We start from the raw sequence: 19,345 nt of genomic DNA on the forward strand, positions 1-19,345 counted from the left end.
TCTACCAATGTCCGACCGCACTGTTTTCTCATCAAAAGTGTGACGTGTGTGTTCCGTCTGGTATGCATATGATCGTTTATTCGTAATTCGATATTTTTTTCATCGATATTGTACAGTATTGTGCGAAACATGTTAAAACACGGGAGTATCTTCATCGTTTTTTTATGTGTTCTTAAATTCGGGACCGGTTTATATTTCCACATCGGCGAGACGGAGCGAAAATGTTTCATCGAAGAGATTCCGGATGATACTACAGTCTTAGGTGAAGTTTAATGCTAAAGTATTTCGCTAATATATTTTAATTTAGCAGTGCCAGAAAATAGAATCCTTCGACAAGGATTTGATTTCAATTCCTTATCGCACATGCATAAATATATGTGAATAATATTGTGTAAGATGCGGATAGCTCTTCTAATTGCTTAATTATTTTCCAGAGATATTAAAAATTTTATTTTACATTTCATTTTGTCTTTGCAGTCAATTACAAAGTGGAGCTTTATGATCCAAGAAGCGGTGGTTTCATGCCGAGTAGTCCTGGCATTGGTATGCACGTTGAAATAAAAGATCCTGATGACAAACCTATTCTCTCGAGAGTTTATAGTTCCGAAGGTCGAATTTCCTTTACCTCGCACACACCAGGAGAACATGTCATTTGCTTATACTCGAACAGTACTGCATGGTTCAGTGGAACTCAATTGGTAAAGCATATGTACACTGTTTGCATTTATTATTGTATTGAACTAAAAAGTAAAAATTCAAAAAGTAAGATGAAAAATAGATTGCAAATTAAATAATATAATTAAATTGTTTTTACTTGCAGAGAGTACATCTGGATATTCAAGTAGGAGAACATGCAATTGATTATGCCAATGTAGCGCAGAAGGAAAAATTATCGGAACTTCAATTAAGAATACGTCAACTTTTAGATCAAGTTGGACAAATAACCAAAGAACAAAATTACCAGAGGGTATGGAACCAATTGCATAGTTCCTATAAAGCAAAATCTTATATAACATAAAAAATTAATATAAATGTATTTCTATATATATATATATATATATTTTTTTTTCTAGTATCGGGAGGAGCGCTTTAGGCAGACTTCGGAAAGCACTCATCGCCGTGTATTTTGGTGGTCCTTGACTCAAACTGTAGTTGTTCTAATTATGGGTGCATGGCAAATGAAGCACCTAAAGAGTTTTTTTGAAGCAAAGAAACTGGTTTAATTGCTGCAGTAAAAACTTTAATAACCAAAATATCATTGTTTATTATTTGCAACTTCAGACAATTTCCATCAACATTTTTTCAGCAGGTCTCTCGTCGATGTTACATTTATATGAAATTGTTATTTATCTCTATGTTTGATAATTATAATAATAATAATAATAATATGTAATAAATCATAAAAATAAAAAAATTACCTATAATTTATTATTATAGATTCATTATTATGGAAATAATAAAATAAAATATTAAAATAATTGATATTATCATAATAATAACATTAAATATTAACATAATAAAGTTTGTAAAATGCATACAATTAAATTTGGATACAATTTAATTTGGTTTATATGACATACATAAACAGTTTAAATTTGTTTGTGTGTGTATATGTGTATAATAATATTGCAAATATAATTATAATAAGTAAATTGAAGATTTTTATTAATATATTGATAATATATTAAATATAAATACAATAACGGATATTGTTTATACTTTTTTTTTGCTATTGATTATAATTATGATAATATAAACATTATCTTTTTCTTGGATTTGAAAATAAATAATAATTATTTAATTAATGATAATTATTCTTTATGATTTTCTTAATTCAGTATGATAATAGTCTCTTTTTTTTTTAAATCTTTATCACTGTCTTTCGTCTACAGAAATAATATATTATAAATCTTTTATTGTAAATTTATAACGTATTTTTTTCTTTTTTAAATATTAATATAATTTATATAATATTTTCAGTATGATTAAATTATTCATTGATTGTACATTTTAACATTAGCACTTTTATGTGCTAGTCGTGTAATAAGACTCGCAATTTTTATTTTAAAGTGCATCTGTATTTTTAATTGTAAAAATATTTTTCAATAAAATATATAATTATCCTGTGCACATCCGACATGTATCATTTTCTTTGTAAGTTTACGACTTCAATGAATGCAGTTACATCCAATTTGCAATGTCCTGCTTTCTGAAATAACAAGAAAGTAAAATGCATGTATTTATATATGTATAATGTTTATACATTTATAAAAATACAACATTTGATTATTTATTATTATTAATTGATCAAACTTCAAAATTATCTATTGCTTTTAAAATATTATTATTAAATGATTGTATATCTACCATGTACAGCGGTGGTTCAGTAGGATGAGGATGAAATCCTGTTTGTCTGCAATTTGCGATAAAATCCAAGCCGTAATCTGGCGTTAACATAAAGAATCCCGTTCTGTAAAATTACATTCATATTAAATCACAAAGAATCAAGATGAATTCTGATTTAGTTTTAAATTGATAATATAAAAAATCATTTCTATTTTATATTTTTTTATATAATAATTATTATTTTTTCTTTTTCTATTTATATTTACATACTCATCATATTTGGGTGCACAGACTATTGCTATTGCCTCGGCCATCATAAGTTGATAAGCGCAGTGTGTGTGTAGATCCACACTTGATAAAAATGCAGTTTGCGTGGGATGTGTCTGTAATATATAATACATAAAATATAATTAGTTATAAAATATATATAACATAAGCAAAATTTCTTGCAACATTTCTCTAACAATCCTTTTGAAGAGAATTAGAAATAAATAAATAAAAATTACATACATGAATCCAACCAAGAGTGATAAGATTGTGCTGGTCCTGATAATCAAAGATATCCTCTTCATTGTGTGTGGTGCAGGAGTCTGGAGTGCCAGTTTGTTCTGGAATCAGTAGATGTGTCACCAACAATTTATTTCGTTCCAATCTGCCAGCCAGAATACCACATGTTTCTTTATTGTTCATTGTGTTACTAAAGGCGAGCGTTAGAAAGTCGTGCATTAATTTAGTTGGCAGGATAACATCGCGCAAGGATAATCCATCGCTTGTCAATAAGGAAGGTTTTGTAGAACGATCCACCGTCGGCCTTTTTCTAAATAAAATATTATACATATGGCAAGAAAACATGTACATCAAGTATCAAATTATTATATTTTGTATTTTATTTATCCTTATCTTTTTTTAAAACTATAAAACTAATAATATAAAATCTCTTATGGTTCTCTTATAAATATCATAAAAATGTAATAAATTTTTAATGATAATGTTATTTTAATCAATGAAACTTACATATCCTTGAGTACTTTATCATTTCTCACAGGGGTTCCATTTTTGGGTGTCATAGAAGGCAATTCCTTCACCTCCTCTGGTACAACATCTGGCAACTTTACACTGATAGCAGCTTTTGCTGTTCTAACAGCAGCCAAAGCAGCCATTTTATTTCTCCTTTCTTCCTCTTCTTTTTGTCTGTGAAAAAATATGATATTAATATTGAACTCCTTATAATAAACATTGAAGAAACAAAATAAAAATATAATAAAATAAAAAATAAGTAAGTTATGTACATCAATTAATAATTAACAATATAATATATTGAAACTTATAATAAAATAAATTCGAAAAATTAAAGAAAGTTATTTTTTTATACAAAAAATCATATTTTATAGAAATTTGATAAAAAGATTTTTTTGTTATAGAAACCTCTATCCATCTATTAAATATTTGTAAACAATAACATCTCTTTTTTTCTTTATTTAATTATTTCTTATATTATTTAAATATTTATATATATGTATATCTATAAATACAATATATTACAGCTACATTTGTATAAAATAATTTTAATTGATATATAAAAAATAATAAATAATTGATATAATAAAAATATATACCTTTGAAGCTCTTCTTGTTTCAAACGCTCCTTTTCAATTTTTTCTCTCTCTTTCAAATCTTCCAAATACTTGTCCAATTCTGTCTGATATTGCTCCAGCAATTGTTTTTTCAATTCTTCGGTTTTAGGAATGACAGTTCTTAAGGTGTGCTTATTCATCGTCTTATCCTTGGTTGGTATATTGCGATATTGTGGATGATTCCTAATTTTGTCTACAAAAAGCCTACCACAACACAAAATACAATTACAATTAGTGTAATGCTTATTATATTTAATATTTGGTGATATAATGTTATGAATAGTACATATACAGATATTATTACTAATACTTAATAATTTATTAATAATTTCATAAAAAAAGAAAAGTAAAAAAATGAGATTAATTTCTTATAATTAATTATTACCTACGTTATAAACTTCATATATAGTATGAAAGCATTTTCATAGCTGCCATCTTGCATATTCATATTTGCTAATCTGACCATTTCTACTCCAGTGCGATAATATCTACAAAAAAAATACAATATGATAAAATTAATTAAATATTAATATAAAACTACTTATATATATTTTTTAATTAAATTTAAATAAATTTAATAATTTTTATTTAAAATTTTTACTATAATTATATTTCCTGTAATCCCTAAATATTTACATATAATAATATGTATTAAATTTATAATGGAGTAAAATATTAAACAATTAGTTTAATTTGCGATCTACTATAGTAAATTTTTGTGAAACTTGTTTTTCTTATATTACATTTATTTTTTGTCCTTTAAAAAGTCTCAACATATACACATACACTATTTTATTCTGTATTTAAAGGATAAGTTTTATCATAAAGCGTACAAGTAAAATAAGCAGTCATAATTTGACACCAAACATACAATTTCAAAAACTCCTAATTTTTAAATTTAATTCTAATTCCTTGTGCATTAAAATCTTTTTAAAAAGTCTTTTTTCAGATTTTATGAAGTTTTAGAGTATTATTTTGTTAATATATATTTTATAATTATATAATTTTTGTATAATAACTTATGTATATTTTTTACCTTCCAGGTGGAATATTTGGATCAATTTCCACCTTCGAAGCATATTCCGCAACAGCCTTAAGTCGTTCCTTGGGATCTGTAATACCCATTTCCTTCCAAGGAAATTGCCTGTTCTTATCCATTATTTTTAGGTTAGACAATTATATTTCCAATATTGACAAGCGTTTGTGAAAGAAAATACGATCACTTTCTCCAAATTTTCTAACATCGAGGAATTTTTCAGATAATTTTATGGTACCATTTCGAGGATTCGGGATGGGAAAAAGTACAATAATTGTTCAAGTTTCTTTTACTCTCTGACAGAGACTCAAAACTCACCGTACTTGACAATACTTATATATATATATATATATAAATGATTATTTCTGCTAGGTTAAGTCTATTCGTTTCGGATACACTAAACGTTCTCTATTCTGAAATCTCCTTATTCTAAATTCTAAGATCTCTTTTATCTTAAGTCAGCTGTTCCGCGCGCACATCACGTCAAACGTCAATACAAACTCTCATTTTTCTCCATTCTTCCATTCTCTTTCGTATTGTGCGTGTTTATTAATTTTTTTTTTGCTTAACACATGGAAAGAAAGAGTGGATTGGGAATGATCAAATAGATAAAAGTTTTATTGTAAGCAATTCTCTGCTAATTAAAAGAGTTAATAAAGAGATTATGAGTAACCTCACCATAGAAAATACAGAAGATCTGGATAATGTGTCTCCACCTAAACAAGCTAAAATTACATCTTTTCAATGTATGTATAAATTATATTTATTATATATTATAATATATCATAATATATTTATTATCGTATAATGTATTACGATTTATATATAAATCTTGTAACTTTCTCTTTTTTTCTCATCAGCTGCTTTCAGTAACTTGAAAAAATCTGAGTTTTTTAAGGAACAATTGCCAGCTCCTGAAATTTCCACAGCAACAACTTCCCACAGAACTAATGCTGTCTTAGTCAGCCCAAAACAGGTAATTTAGCTTTATTGCGTTATATAAAGTATTAAAATAAATTATAAGAATAAATATTTCTCATACTTTGCATTAACTAGAGTCAATAATGTTTTTATAGATTAAAAATAAATTTAGAAATAATAATAAATAAAATTATAAAATAGTAATAATAAATTTAAAAAGATAAATTTATTAAAAAACTAGACATTTACTAAACAAGACAATTACTAATATTTATAAATAAAATTTAAAAAGTTTATAATATTTAATAATTTTTATATTTTTAATATTTAATAATAATTTAATAATCTTTACAGAAGGGTAACCCATTGCTAAAATTTATAAATAATGTTCCATGGGAATATTCCGACATTATACCAGACTATGTAATGGGGAAAACTACATGTGCTCTTTTTTTATCTATCCGTTATCACCAACTCAATCCTGATTATATTCATGAAAGACTCAAATTGTTAGGTAATGCTTACAATTTGCGAGTACTCCTTGTGCAGGTATATATAATTGGTTTATATATTATTTTTTATATAAATATGTGTGTGTGTGTGATTAATTATGATTAAGTATATATTTATATGTACCATATGTTATTATTTTTTGTACACTTATATAAAAATATAAATATATAACATTATATATATAATTATATTGATCAAATTATATTTTTTTATCTTTATTTAAGTTATAATTTCCTGAGTCTTGTATATATAAATTAATAATCTTTGTAATCTTTCTTTAATTAAGTTCAAACTTCTTATGTTATATAATTAGATAGACGTTGCTGAACCTCATCATGCTTTAAAACATTTAACAAGAATATCCATTCTGGCAGACATGACGATAATGTTAGCTTGGAGTGCGGAAGATGCAGGAAAAATTATTGAAACTTACAAAAGATACGAGACCAAACCCCCTGATGATATTATGGAACGCAGCAATACAGCACCCCATCAAAAGGTAATTATTCTTTATTTTTATACATGCTTAGTAAAAAAAAATATATATATAAATTTTTGTTGTAGTTGGTTAATGCTTTAACGACAATAAGATCTATTAATAAAACTGATGCAACAACTCTTCTAACAACTTTTGGCACATTGGCTGATATTGTACAAACACAACCCAATACGCTGGCCTTATGTCCTGGATTTGGATTACACAAAGCTCAGAAGCTTCATAAAATTTTACATGAACCTTTTCTACGTACATCATAAATCTTTTTATAAAATGGATGAAATAATATGATGAATGAATAATAGATTTTTTACGGAAAAAATATAATGTAAAATATAAATAATTTTAATCCTAAATATTTTATATATTAAAATATAAACAGTTAAACATATTTAAGATAGAAAATTTAAAAAAAAATTTACTTTTGTTTTTAAGAATTCAGAAAGAATTTAGAGAAAAAAAGACTAATTTATATAACAAGAGGGAACTTTTTTATTTTCTTCAGTTTTCTGCTTGAAAATGTATATTTCTTCTTTATGGAATAAAAATATATATTTATATTCTTACAAAAAAATTGTTTCTTATTTAGAATATTTCAATTAAGATGTTTTTAATTTCTCAATCTTAATGGATAAGAAAGAAGGAAGGAAAAGGAAGAGAAAATATCTGTTAAATATTATTATTATTTCAGCAATATTATTCAATTAATATGCACATTTGAATATAATAAATTCAATGTTATTTACATGATTTGTAAAAATATGATATAGACTTACAGAATTTTCAATTCTGTTTATACAATAAAATTGTTTGTCTCCCAAGTTATTATATACAATCGATCATCAATTAATGATTATAAAATTATAATAATAAATGTTACATATCATTTGACACACACTCTTCAATATATAGTACTCTAATATTAAATATATAAAAATAAACTAAGAAATAATTTATATTCTTATATTTTATATTAGGAATAATTTATTCAACCACACACACACACACACATAATATATGCGCACATTATTTTTTATATTTTTTATCAGATTTTAAAATTTTATTTATGTATGTATATATTTTACATTGTGGCAAAGGGGATTCTTTGGTACGATATTAATATAAAATATAGAGAAACAGTATGATATAGTTTATATATTCGTATGTATGTATATGTATGTGTATATATGTATAGACTGCCATATATTCTTTTACATTTTTCATATTCAAGACTTCTGATTCCTTATTGCAGTTTATATAAAATTATGACAGAATTTATGTAAATCTTTTTTCCACATCTTATGCATCGAAATAAATAAGTTTTTTCATATGTCATCACTTGCATCTTTATATAATTACATCTTTATATAATAATATAGATTATTAACTGAAAACATCTTTTTTCTATCAGTTTACATTAACAAATTTATGTATTACTTAATTTGTTTTATATATTTTTTGCGAAAATAATTTTATAACTTTATAACTTAATAATTTTATAGTTATTTATTAATCCATCAAAAAAAGTTTACGATATATCTTACTAATCTATATTATCGAATGTGTGTAGAAGGGAGAGAATAGTGATATATATATATATATATATATATATATATATATATATATATATATATACAAAAAACTAATTTATTTTGCAAAGGAAGATTCACTCCAAAGATTGATTTCTTGCTTGAGACGAGACGTCACAAATCAATACGACTGCAGTAAAGGACCAGGAGCTTTATAAATTCGAGATTTTGAAAAATGGTTTTTTTTTTCCAAATGCAAAAAGAATATTTAAATTAATTTGAATTGTGATATTCGCACGAGGCATAATTATAATAATAATAATTGTTTGTGCAATATTTAAAATATACTATTTGTAGTATTTTTGGAATTTATTCCAACAGTGAAGAGTTACTTTTGACTCTCGAGTCCTCTTTAGCCAGTTATTGATTATTGCTACTCTTGATTATAGTCAACAATTGGATAAAGAAGATTCCAGCAAAAATTGAAATAGATTCTATCAGAATATGAATAAATTCTAAAAATATTATGAATGACATATTTTAAATATTATAATTTGTGTGGATTTCTCGCGTCACATTGGTCTAAAAATCTTCATTTAGATTTTTTTTTTTTTTTAAACGAGTCAATCGTTACTTTATAAATTTTTTTACAATGTACAAAAAATAATTAAACATATAACAATTATTTATTGAATTTTTTAAATATTTTATGTTAGATTTTTTTTTCTTATGCTTCACTTGTTTTATATCGCGTCAGATTACGAGCTTGTTCGGTAAATTTTTACAACAGTAAATTTTTTTATAATATTTATCTCATTATTATTTTTTAAATCAATCGATTTTAATTTTGTAAATTTTATTTTCAGATTTATGAGGCGAATAAAAAAATAACGTAATAAGATATTTTATATATTTGTAAAAAATAGGTTTTCTTATTTTATATAAATACTGTGTCAATTAAGGAAAATATTGATTTAACCGAATTCTAAGTATCATTTTGCAATTATATTTTTTTTTTAAATTTTAATCCCTGTTCTATTTTTACCGTATCAATCGCACTTTTTGAAGAATTTTAGAAAGCTAAAATCATTCATATTTTAAGTGATTTCTTTTGTATATAGATATAAATAAGTACAGGAGTTACATCTATATTTTACGTCAATATTTTATGTATATAAAAAATTTTGGAAAACTGTGGAAAAAAAACAGATATAATTTATATTTTTCAAAATTATGACTAGATTATTATATATATTATAAAATCACGCGCGCGGAAATAAATCATAATTTGGAATCGTTGTTTCCCGAAAGTCATCGAAGTATATATGTACATACCAATCGAGTCCAATGTCGATTCAAACTTACCTATCGATTGCATTATTAATGTAACAGAATAAGAATAGCCAGATGTATTGGTAAGAGGATAACATTGATCGATGCAGTGTCGACGAAGTTGCCTACAATTAGATTAAAACATATATATATTAGGTCAAAAAATATTCTTTATATATATATATATATATATATATATATATATATATATATATATAGATATCATTAAAAATAATGGAGACAAAGAATAGATAATGGTGGAACAGAATGGAATACTAAACAATAATTAGTAAATAGTAAACAAAGTATAGAATAATAAACAAAGCTATTTTAAAATACAATTGTGCCATAAAAATAAAGCAACTGTAAAATTAACTGAAAAATTAAATCTCTTTTGTTTCAATATTATTATTTGATTCAATTAATTTGAAAATTATTATTTATTATATATTTGCTTTAGCATAATATATTTTAACTTTATCTCCTTGTTAAGTGATAAACTTAAAATGATGATAAAATGCTACGTTCTATAATATTGATTGTAATAATTTATTACATATATATACATATGCTAGCGCCACCTTTCTTTTTCTTCTCTCTCTCTCTCTCTCTCTCTCTCTCTTTTTCTTCTTTATACTTTTTTAATATATCACATATATTGTAATATAATGAAAAATGTTTTCTACGTTTGAGCATTTTTGTAAAATTAATGGGGCCAATAATTGAGCGCGTTACAACGGCCGCGGGTGAGTTTCATAAATATGCATAACCATAATGAAAGCCACTTGAGCGGAATGCATATGCATTAATGCATAGACATTAGTATATGTATATGAGAGATGCTAATATTGCGCGAGGATAATTCTCCGCTGAAAGGTATAATACTAATGGGCTTTTGCCAATTTTGACTTTCATTGGATAATACATAATATCCGAATAATATTAATGTTACAAGAAAAGAAGAAGAAAGTAGGGTAAAATGAATAATTAATTTCTGTTATATAAATTCTGCAACGTATATCATATTATTGATAATATATAGAAAAAAATTAATAAGGTCTCATCAACGTCATAAGTTTCTCTAGGCAAAAGATGATAAGAAATTTATAATTAAGAAAAAATGCTTCAATCTTTAATAACAAGTAGTAATTTAAGAACAAACAATTATCACATCGTTAATCAAATTATAAAGAACTGTAAAAAGGAATTGTACTACGTTACTAATAAAGAACTAATACTCCATTAATAATAAAGAATTATTAAAAAAAACTTTAAATGTTATAAAAAAATGATAATGTTCTATAAAAATCCATGCGTGTATGCTGACAATAAATAAGTGAAAAAAAAATCGATAGACAAATTTCTTTAAATGCTTAAACAAATTTCCATGAAAGCGAGCATGAAATGAATACACAGGTTTCGAGAAACTCTAAAGATCTTTGTTCGAAAAATGGTGGCTAATGGTGATGATTTGGTGCCGTACATATATTTTTAACAAAATTTACGATTAATCTTACCATCACCATTACCGGACTTTGAGCTGTCTAGGGCCTGGATATCCATTTTATGCTCCGGTATCGTTGTAAGAGATGAAGTAGTAGTAGCCGTTCCTGTACAAGACAAAACCAAGCATAGACATTTCTACCTAAGCGTAGAGATTAATTAAATAACAGTTCAATAATTTAAAAAAATTTTAATTATTAGGCATTACTATATAAAGAAAGCTAATATAAATTGGCAGTGTGTTAGTATACAGATATTTAAAGCATAAAAATACACAACTGGAATAATATATGGTTTTTCGGGACACACTGTAGTTTGCTCTCGGGATGTCGAGAGTACATCTAAGTTCTGCAGCTTCTGGTAGTTCCTCATCTAGCAAATCTACTCGTGATAAGATATTATACAATCCATCTTCACGAAGTGTCACCGTGGGTTTTGAAGTTTGTTTGTCTGGAATATCCCTGTAAATATTATCCATTATTATATAACAATTTTTTTTTTATATATAAAAAAAATTCCTTTGTGTATAGGATAAAAATATTTTTTATCTTACAAATTTCTTATCAAAATTTTTTTGGAAATTATAGTACAATTTTTAATAAATTTAAGTTACAATTATATTATATTTGTAACAAATTTTTAAATAGATTTAAACAAAATTGTAAAGTATAAATTTAATACTAATAAGAAAAAAAATTTTTAATGCTTTAATTATTTATACATTATTCCAATTTAGAGTATTATTTTAAATTAACACATTATATTATTATTTAGCATATTATGGCAATTTTATTAAAGAAATTAATATCAAAAAATTTTTATAAAAAATAAAAGTTTTTTGATATTAGAGAAAAGTTTTTATAATAAATAAAAAGCTTTTTGATATTAATTTTTTAAATAAAATTGCTATAATATGCTAATTTAAAATAATACTCTAAAGTGGAATAACGTAAATACAAAATAATTAAAGCATCAAAAAAATTTTTAAATCTTATTTTTGTTAAGACATTTACTTGACTGAAATATCGAGAATTGGCTGAGGATAAACTCCTTCGGCTTTGCATGTCGCTTCCAACCCGTCTTTGTCATTTATACTCTTTCTTTGATGTTCGAAATCAAACTTTTCTTCCGTTGCTACAACAAAAATAATATACAGCGTTGACACATTACGTAGGTATTATGTTAACAAAATTTTTGTTAACATTAACATTTACTATCCAATTATTTTTATGTTATATAATTGTTATATTTATTATCACGCAGTCATATATATATATATATATATATATATATATATATATATATATTGTATTTTTATATTATTTTATTCTACAGAATATTTAACATTCATGATTTAACACATGATTAAACATTCAAGTAATTTGCTTTATAAAAACTGATCACTTTGTGTGTACACATTTTATGAAAAGCTCATTTAAATTAGTTATTTTCTACTTTAAAAACGTGTTTTTTTCAAAAAATAAGAGATGAATATGTTGCGGAAATGATAATACACGCGTATAAAATAATAAGAACCAACAAAAACGTTATTATGTAAATTATCATAATTGTATAGAAATTAAAATAAATAGATATGTATATATTTATATTAATAATTATATAAATTAATAATTTATTATTTTTAATAATATATATATATATATATATATATATATATATATTTATATAATAATATGTATTGTATAATATATTTACTTATGTATATTAATTGTAACATAAATTGTAGAAAGTAGAGAAATAAAATGTTTTTCAAACAAAAATAAATAATAATATAAATGACACAGAGGTAATGTATTTAATAAACTATGAGACGGAAATAAAAAAAAATAATAATGCGCGAGCATAGCGTTAAAGCGTTTGCTCTAAAAAGGGTGTGGAAAAGAAAGTACATACTCCGCTTTACCGCGTAAATTGAAACCTGAGCGTAAAACAGGAACCACGTAAATAAAAAGCGCCCGGCGCAAATTGAAGGATTTGCGAACGCATAAAAGTGGAACAACACCAAAGAAAATTTACGCCGCAACGTGAAGTGAAAAATGGGCATTTAGAGAGAAATAAAGTCTGATTTTTTTTTTTTTTAAATCAGAGACATCCGACGCATTTGCTATATTTCTAATGTACGATGAAGCAGTTATTTTGCGTTTATTTTAAAATAGAAGCATAATTATATTATAATAATAATATGATGTAATGCATATAATAGTAATAAATTGTGTGTGCGCGCGCGCGTAAAATATAATTATTTGAAGCTAAACTAATTATCTAAAGCTAAACTAACTAACTAAATTGCAAATTAAAATGAGAACTTTAACGAAAATAAAATAAAATACAAAAACATATTCGTAAAAGGTAGAAGGAGAATAAAGGGGATGAAAAGGGGAGTTAAAGTGGATTGATGGAGTTGAGGAGAATGTGTAAAGAGTAGGCTAGAGGAAAGTGGAGAATGCCTCCTGTTTAAGACAGAGATAAATGGAGAAGTATCGTCGGCGAGATCAAAGTTTATGGTAGATAAAAAGATTACCAAAGCAATAATCCCGTGTAAAATAATGTTAAAATGTAATAATATTAAAATAATTAAAATTCCAATAAATTGTACATTTGATCATTTTCGTTTGTACATTAAGTGTTGGAATTTCAATATCATTAAAATATAATTGAGAAATAGAAAGAGATAAAGAGAAAGAGGAAAAAGAGAGGAAAATGTTATTGAATTAAATAATATATTAAAAATAACATTAAGAATAATATTAAATAACAATATGGATTAGTAACATTGTTTTTGATCTTCAAATTAATTTAATCTTTCATTTGTAATAATAATCCAAATTTTTACGAATAAAATTGATTCGATTGACATTATTTCCAAGCAATATATATGTATATGAACTTGTTATTAAACATGATTTACATGTTTTTCTTTAATAAATAAATAAATTATTTTATTGATAGAATAACGTAATAATACATACATGATGACACACCCTCATATATACATAGGTACAAAATAAAAAAAAAAATACTTACAGTAAATTATCATGGAAGCATTTGCCGCCCTCTCGTCCTCAAATGTCGATATCACGCACGTGTAATTGCCCGTTAGATCGATTCCCGGCTTATCCAGCTTCATGGCTCGATACTCGGTGAAAGGATCATCGCTCGCCTTATACGTCAGATCGATATATTTCGCGGCTGGCTCATCAGCTAAGGGATTCCTGCCGTGAATCCATTGGTAGACCACTTGGTCGTCGTTGAAGAACCACTTGACCACTAACCCTTGGCTCGAGGTGTTCTCCAGGGCGTAGTCGCAGTCGAGGATCACGTGATTGACGTCGCCGACCTTTATAGCGGAGGGAACGTTGATACTCTTGATGACAAGTTGTTGGGATTCTGTAATAAGATATCGAAAAGCGATTTATTTGTGACCTTCTTTCGATGCATAACGACAATTTGTTTCATTGTCTTCTTGTCTTGTTCCGATATTGAGAGAAACTTGCCTAAGGATTCTTGAGAGATATTAATTGTCTTGCACAGAAGAAAGATACTTTCACTCAAGAATAATATTGTGTAGGAATTATATATATGTATATATATTTTTTAATAATATATAACAATTTGTACTTTTTTTTATTATTAAAAACAAACATGTTGAAAATATATAACATATTTCTTGAAATATACGATTTACAAAACATAAAATTATTAAAAAAAAAAAAAAGAATAATAATTATAAAACTATAATTATCTCTGCATAATCATTGTATAATTATAATTAATATCATATAGTAGTATAATTATAATTAATACCGTATAGTAGTTGCGATAAACGGGAATAAATGTGGTACGAATGTCGTCATTACTGTAATAATACGATAATACGGTTTTGCATTTCCTGGACGCACAGTTTTGCCTGGTCAACAGAGAGGCTGGACGTGGTGTATAACCATGGGGTAAATCCGACCCCCTAGTATTACACGTGGATATGCGTATAGAGAAATGCACACAACACCGGTAACGAGCGAATAGCGAATAAACATTGCGGGTACACAACGAGAGCGCCGTTAAATAATCACGTTAATTGTAGCGGATTCTCTGCTCTCTGTAATGCAACTGCAATTGCCTGCAATAGTACGCCTGTTCTACTCTGTAAACGATATCGACCAGGCCACTTAACGGAATTATCCAATTCTCGCATGCGACTAATTGATCAACTTATTCCCAAAGATTATCTTCAACTCTTCAATTTTTCAAAAACATAAAAATTGTGCGTCATAAAGCTTTCAATTGTGTGTGTGTGTGTATGTGTTTTTTTTTTAATATTGTATACATATAAAATATATTTTATATTTACACACACATGTACACATGATTTTTTAAATATTTTAAAGCTTCTTTACTTGAATTCTTAATTTTATCCGAGCTCCGTTTACGAACGAATTTTTAAATTTAACAAACCAACTAATGAGAATATTTGACCATTATAACATCATTCAATGCTCCAACTCAATTGCTACATCCGGAAAATTTTCCATCCTTGGTTTCAGCTGATTTTTCCGACTGATGACCAAGCTTTTTGCTCGGTGAGCATAGAAATTTGCACTTTGAACTTAAGCACTTTGAATTGAGAAGCGAAAATGCACGCAGCTTTAAATACGCGTGCAAATTTTAAAAGAGGAAGGAAGTGAACCTGTACCTTATGTATGCACACAGTTCTACAACCAAATAAGCAAGTGACCCACTTTGAATCTCCTTTGTAGATCAGTTTCAAATGCTTTATACGCATTTTCGCAACTCGCTTTTTTACTCTTTTCAACTCCGACTGCTCATAAAATGTATGAGAAATATATGAATATGTATAATTTATTTTCACTAGCCTTTATTAATAATTTATATTATTCTTTGTATGGAAAAAAATTGTGGCTTTATCTATTTAATTATGTAAAATACACACACACACACACACACACACACACACACACACACAAAGAGTTATAGTATCTATATATTATATCTATATATACATATATAGATATAAATGATTTATACATATACATATACATATATACATATAAAAAGAAACACATATACATATACATATATGTGTTTCTTTTTATATTTATCGCAAAATTTTTATTATTATTATCCGTTACTTTTTGAAACAAAAAAAACTTGATAATATTATTTTAATTATTTACTTACATAAATAATACATGTTTTCGTGAGTATTTATATAAGTATTTTTATATATTTTTGTTTATTAAAATGTATTATATATTTTCATTAGAATTTTTTACTGTACTATTTAATATTTACATAAATATAAAAAAAAAGATAATATGAAACGTATTTAATAAAAATTATGTAAGAACTATTGTATAATATACAATAATTCTTACATAATTTTTATTAAATACGTTTCATTATTTTTTTTTATTAAATACGTTTCATTATCTTTTATTTTATATCATTCTTTGCGACAACTTAGTAATTATAATATTTGCAATTATCTTTGCTTCTGTTGCAGAAAGCAACGCCTCGCGATGCGCTGAAAACAAAGTGCACTTCATTATGCAATATTTGGAACCGAGCTCGTTAGCGATGTCGCGGAAAACAAGCTCGCGGCAAGCAATTGAACAAAGGAAAGTTTACAGTACAAGAGAATCGTTGAAGACATAGAAAATCACGAATTTCGAAAAGATAAAGTCGTCTATCTGATAAGAATGAAAATTGGAAAGAGAGCAGAGCGATAATCCTTAAATTCAAGCTCGAGCTTTTATTGAAATTTCGATTATGAGAAGATTGTAATTATTGTCATGGAATATATGTAATGGATTGCTGTATAAAGTATCGGATTTCGAACATTTTAACTTTACATATAACGTTAAAATGACAGTGGAAAATTTCGCATTTCACGAAATATGTCGGCAGTATTTCAAATAAAATCTGCATTAAATTTGTAAAAGGATAGTTTATATGAAAAATTTACATTAGAATTTAAAAATTGAAAATGATGTGACTGAAACAATTCCATTGTTCCGAATATTTGGGATATTACGCGAAAAATGATTTAAAGAGGATCATCTGCAATCTCTATAAATACTTTATAGCCGTACGTATATACTTCAAATTCGATCTGTTTAACACGTGTTGCACACGTCGCAGAAAATTTCGAGCTTAAAACAGGTCAACTCTGATAAAAAACCGATACTGATATAAGTTTCAAATGTGACTGAGTATCTCATTAAAAATATAACAAATATAATCAGAAATGAATAATCCATTGTTTTTTATAATAAAAGAAATAATCAAAAAATTCATCGAGAAATTGTCCGTTTATTTGTTTAATTATTTTTGAATCCTATACGAATAAATGTAGGTACATTTTATACAACACATGTTGTAGTAAATCCTGCTTCACATTAACAATTAATACTTAGCTGCGCTCTTAAGCCACTCATCTCATTAAACGCTTATTATGAGTAATTTAATACGAATTATAATTATATATCATACTTTGCTCATAAATTTAAAGTTTATGATAAAGATATTCGTAAACATTTCAAACTCGCACATTTCAACAGAATATCATCATCTCAGAATCGCGTTTGTGCTATGCATTCGCAAATATTTCGCGACTATACACAAATAGATAAAGTGCATCTTTGCACCTCTGCATCTCTTTACACTTCCTTTGATTATCTTAAGATATTTTAAGCGAAAAATATATATAATATATTCTAATTTAATGTAATTTTTGGAAAAATAAATATTTATTATTAATTGTGTTTAATATTAAATATGAACTGAAATTTGCATTGTATGTGTGAGTTGACAAGAAAATGGGGCAATAGTATCACAAAATACGTAAGCGCTATATTAAGCGGGCAAAAGTACTGAGACTGAAATAGTACACGTGGACAGGCTCTCTCATGTACAGGGTGATTCGAAAAGAAATATGTAGTATATTTGTCAAAAATAACTTTTAACGATAAAATAAATAAGAAATCTCTACAAATTTTATATGTAATCTTTGTTTAATTAAGATAATAAACTAGTTTTTTTCTTTTTAATTAATTTTAAGCAAGCAAAGATAGAATTAAAAAAAAAAGTGATTAGTAAATGAAGGAGTTAAACACTTTCAATATCATATCTCCAATTTTATATAAAATGTGCAATAAATCATAAACTTATATATAACAAACCTAGAATGCGTCCTAATATCAGCAACAACGATATTAAGAGCATCCAATGATATTTCAAAGTCGTCATAATTATCCATCCACGACAAATTGCTAGATTTACTCCAAAAGTAGGTAATACGTAGGTCGCTTTCCACTTTTATCACTTTTTTCCTTTTACAAAACACAAACTTTTATGACGAATATTTTTTGCTCTTTGAAAGACACGGATCACGATGAAGACAGCATAGAGACCAGGTGAAAAGGAAGTCGGAAGTGAAGGGTGTCTCTCGGGGGGGGAGACAGCACCAAGGGGATGCGAAGCGTGACTTGGCGCAAGGTCGTACAAGAGCAAACTGAGCCAGAAGTAACTCCCTCTCCGAGTTTCTATCAAACTCCCCACCATCCACCCTTTTATACACAGGGTGTCCCATTATTAGCGCAATAAGTTGAATATTCTACAAAGAAAAATAAATTAAGAATATTTTGTAAAAAAACTTCTTCTTTTCGACAAAGGCAGAAATGAAAATAGAAAATAAGCCAAAAGTGTTTACGTACTCTTTTAAACTGAATGCGTGAAAAATATCATCGATTAAAGCAGTGACAAGATTTCATTGAAGATCAGTGAGCATTTCACTATGAAAACACTCACACGTTACTCCTCTTATGTTTCACTGAAAATAAGATTTCACTATAAAATCTCAAGAGTTATGATAACTTTTGAGTTGAACTTTTGAGATTATGATAATTCATAATCACTAAATGATTCTCGTCGGCCTTTCATACTGTTTGCAGTGATAATATAATTAAAATATAATTAATATATAATATAATTAAAT

At 26.2% G+C, this 19,345-nt stretch overlaps 4 protein-coding genes across 4 annotated transcripts in view; 2 read left to right on the forward strand and 2 right to left on the reverse strand.

Annotated features, from left to right (window-relative positions):
* The first annotated feature begins 1 nt into the window (after window position 1).
* LOC126850360 (transmembrane emp24 domain-containing protein eca) overlaps window positions 2-19,345 on the forward strand; it is a 186,696-nt gene continuing 167,352 nt past the window's right edge. Inside the window, exons 1-4 of the mRNA XM_050593261.1 lie at window positions 2-262; window positions 478-698; window positions 821-967; window positions 1,074-1,389. Coding sequence (XP_050449218.1) covers window positions 130-262; window positions 478-698; window positions 821-967; window positions 1,074-1,223 — 651 coding nt within the window. The 5' untranslated portion in view covers window positions 2-129 and the 3' untranslated portion in view covers window positions 1,224-1,389. The remainder of the gene's footprint in view (window positions 263-477; window positions 699-820; window positions 968-1,073; window positions 1,390-19,345) is intronic.
* LOC126850313 (STAM-binding protein-like A) lies at window positions 1,388-5,324 on the reverse strand. Its single transcript, XM_050593180.1, has 8 exons — window positions 5,017-5,324; window positions 4,370-4,468; window positions 3,963-4,184; window positions 3,361-3,537; window positions 2,857-3,163; window positions 2,617-2,729; window positions 2,368-2,470; window positions 1,388-2,209 (listed from the first exon to the last, which is right to left on the reverse strand). The coding sequence occupies exons 1-8, from the start codon at window positions 5,136-5,138 to the stop codon at window positions 2,144-2,146; spliced, it is 1,209 nt and encodes a 402-aa protein (XP_050449137.1). The 5' UTR covers window positions 5,139-5,324; the 3' UTR covers window positions 1,388-2,143.
* On the forward strand, window positions 5,493-7,478 carry LOC126850351 (DNA excision repair protein ERCC-1). The gene is made up of 5 exons (XM_050593244.1): window positions 5,493-5,762; window positions 5,877-5,992; window positions 6,292-6,486; window positions 6,764-6,949; window positions 7,015-7,478. The coding sequence occupies exons 1-5, from the start codon at window positions 5,681-5,683 to the stop codon at window positions 7,204-7,206; spliced, it is 771 nt and encodes a 256-aa protein (XP_050449201.1). The 5' UTR covers window positions 5,493-5,680; the 3' UTR covers window positions 7,207-7,478.
* On the reverse strand, window positions 7,612-18,875 carry LOC126850338 (uncharacterized). The gene is made up of 6 exons (XM_050593221.1): window positions 18,531-18,875; window positions 14,356-14,718; window positions 12,324-12,444; window positions 11,590-11,771; window positions 11,325-11,417; window positions 7,612-9,932 (listed from the first exon to the last, which is right to left on the reverse strand). Exons 1-6 carry the CDS (start codon window positions 18,595-18,597, stop codon window positions 9,856-9,858), a joined length of 903 nt encoding a protein of 300 aa, XP_050449178.1. The 5' UTR covers window positions 18,598-18,875; the 3' UTR covers window positions 7,612-9,855.

This window comes from Cataglyphis hispanica, chromosome 6 (assembly GCF_021464435.1).
Source record: "Cataglyphis hispanica isolate Lineage 1 chromosome 6, ULB_Chis1_1.0, whole genome shotgun sequence".
In the NCBI taxonomy this organism is placed as follows: domain Eukaryota; kingdom Metazoa; phylum Arthropoda; class Insecta; order Hymenoptera; family Formicidae; genus Cataglyphis; species Cataglyphis hispanica.

What these genes read in the sequence shown, in the direction of transcription:
- LOC126850313 (XM_050593180.1), bottom strand. Translation starts at nt 5,138, where the DNA reads ATGGATAAGAACAGGCAATTTCCTTGGAAGGAAATGGGTATTACAGAT. An exon ending in TCACTCTTGGTTGGATTCAT is followed by an intron (nt 2,730 to 2,856) that starts GTATGTAATTTT and finishes TATATATTACAG; the next exon opens with ACACATCCCACGCAAACTGC. An exon ending in CTGAACCACCGCTGTACATG is followed by an intron (nt 2,210 to 2,367) that starts GTAGATATACAA and finishes TTGTTATTTCAG; the next exon opens with AAAGCAGGACATTGCAAATT.
- LOC126850351 (XM_050593244.1), top strand. Translation starts at nt 5,681, where the DNA reads ATGAGTAACCTCACCATAGAAAATACAGAAGATCTGGATAATGTGTCT. An exon ending in TGCGAGTACTCCTTGTGCAG is followed by an intron (nt 6,487 to 6,763) that starts GTATATATAATT and finishes TTATATAATTAG; the next exon opens with ATAGACGTTGCTGAACCTCA. An exon ending in ATACAGCACCCCATCAAAAG is followed by an intron (nt 6,950 to 7,014) that starts GTAATTATTCTT and finishes TTTTTGTTGTAG; the next exon opens with TTGGTTAATGCTTTAACGAC.
- LOC126850338 (XM_050593221.1), bottom strand. Translation starts at nt 18,597, where the DNA reads ATGACGACTTTGAAATATCATTGGATGCTCTTAATATCGTTGTTGCTG. An exon ending in TGCTTCCATGATAATTTACT is followed by an intron (nt 12,445 to 14,355) that starts GTAAGTATTTTT and finishes TTTTTGTTGTAG; the next exon opens with CAACGGAAGAAAAGTTTGAT. An exon ending in AAAAACCATATATTATTCCA is followed by an intron (nt 11,418 to 11,589) that starts GTTGTGTATTTT and finishes TGTCTTGTACAG; the next exon opens with GAACGGCTACTACTACTTCA.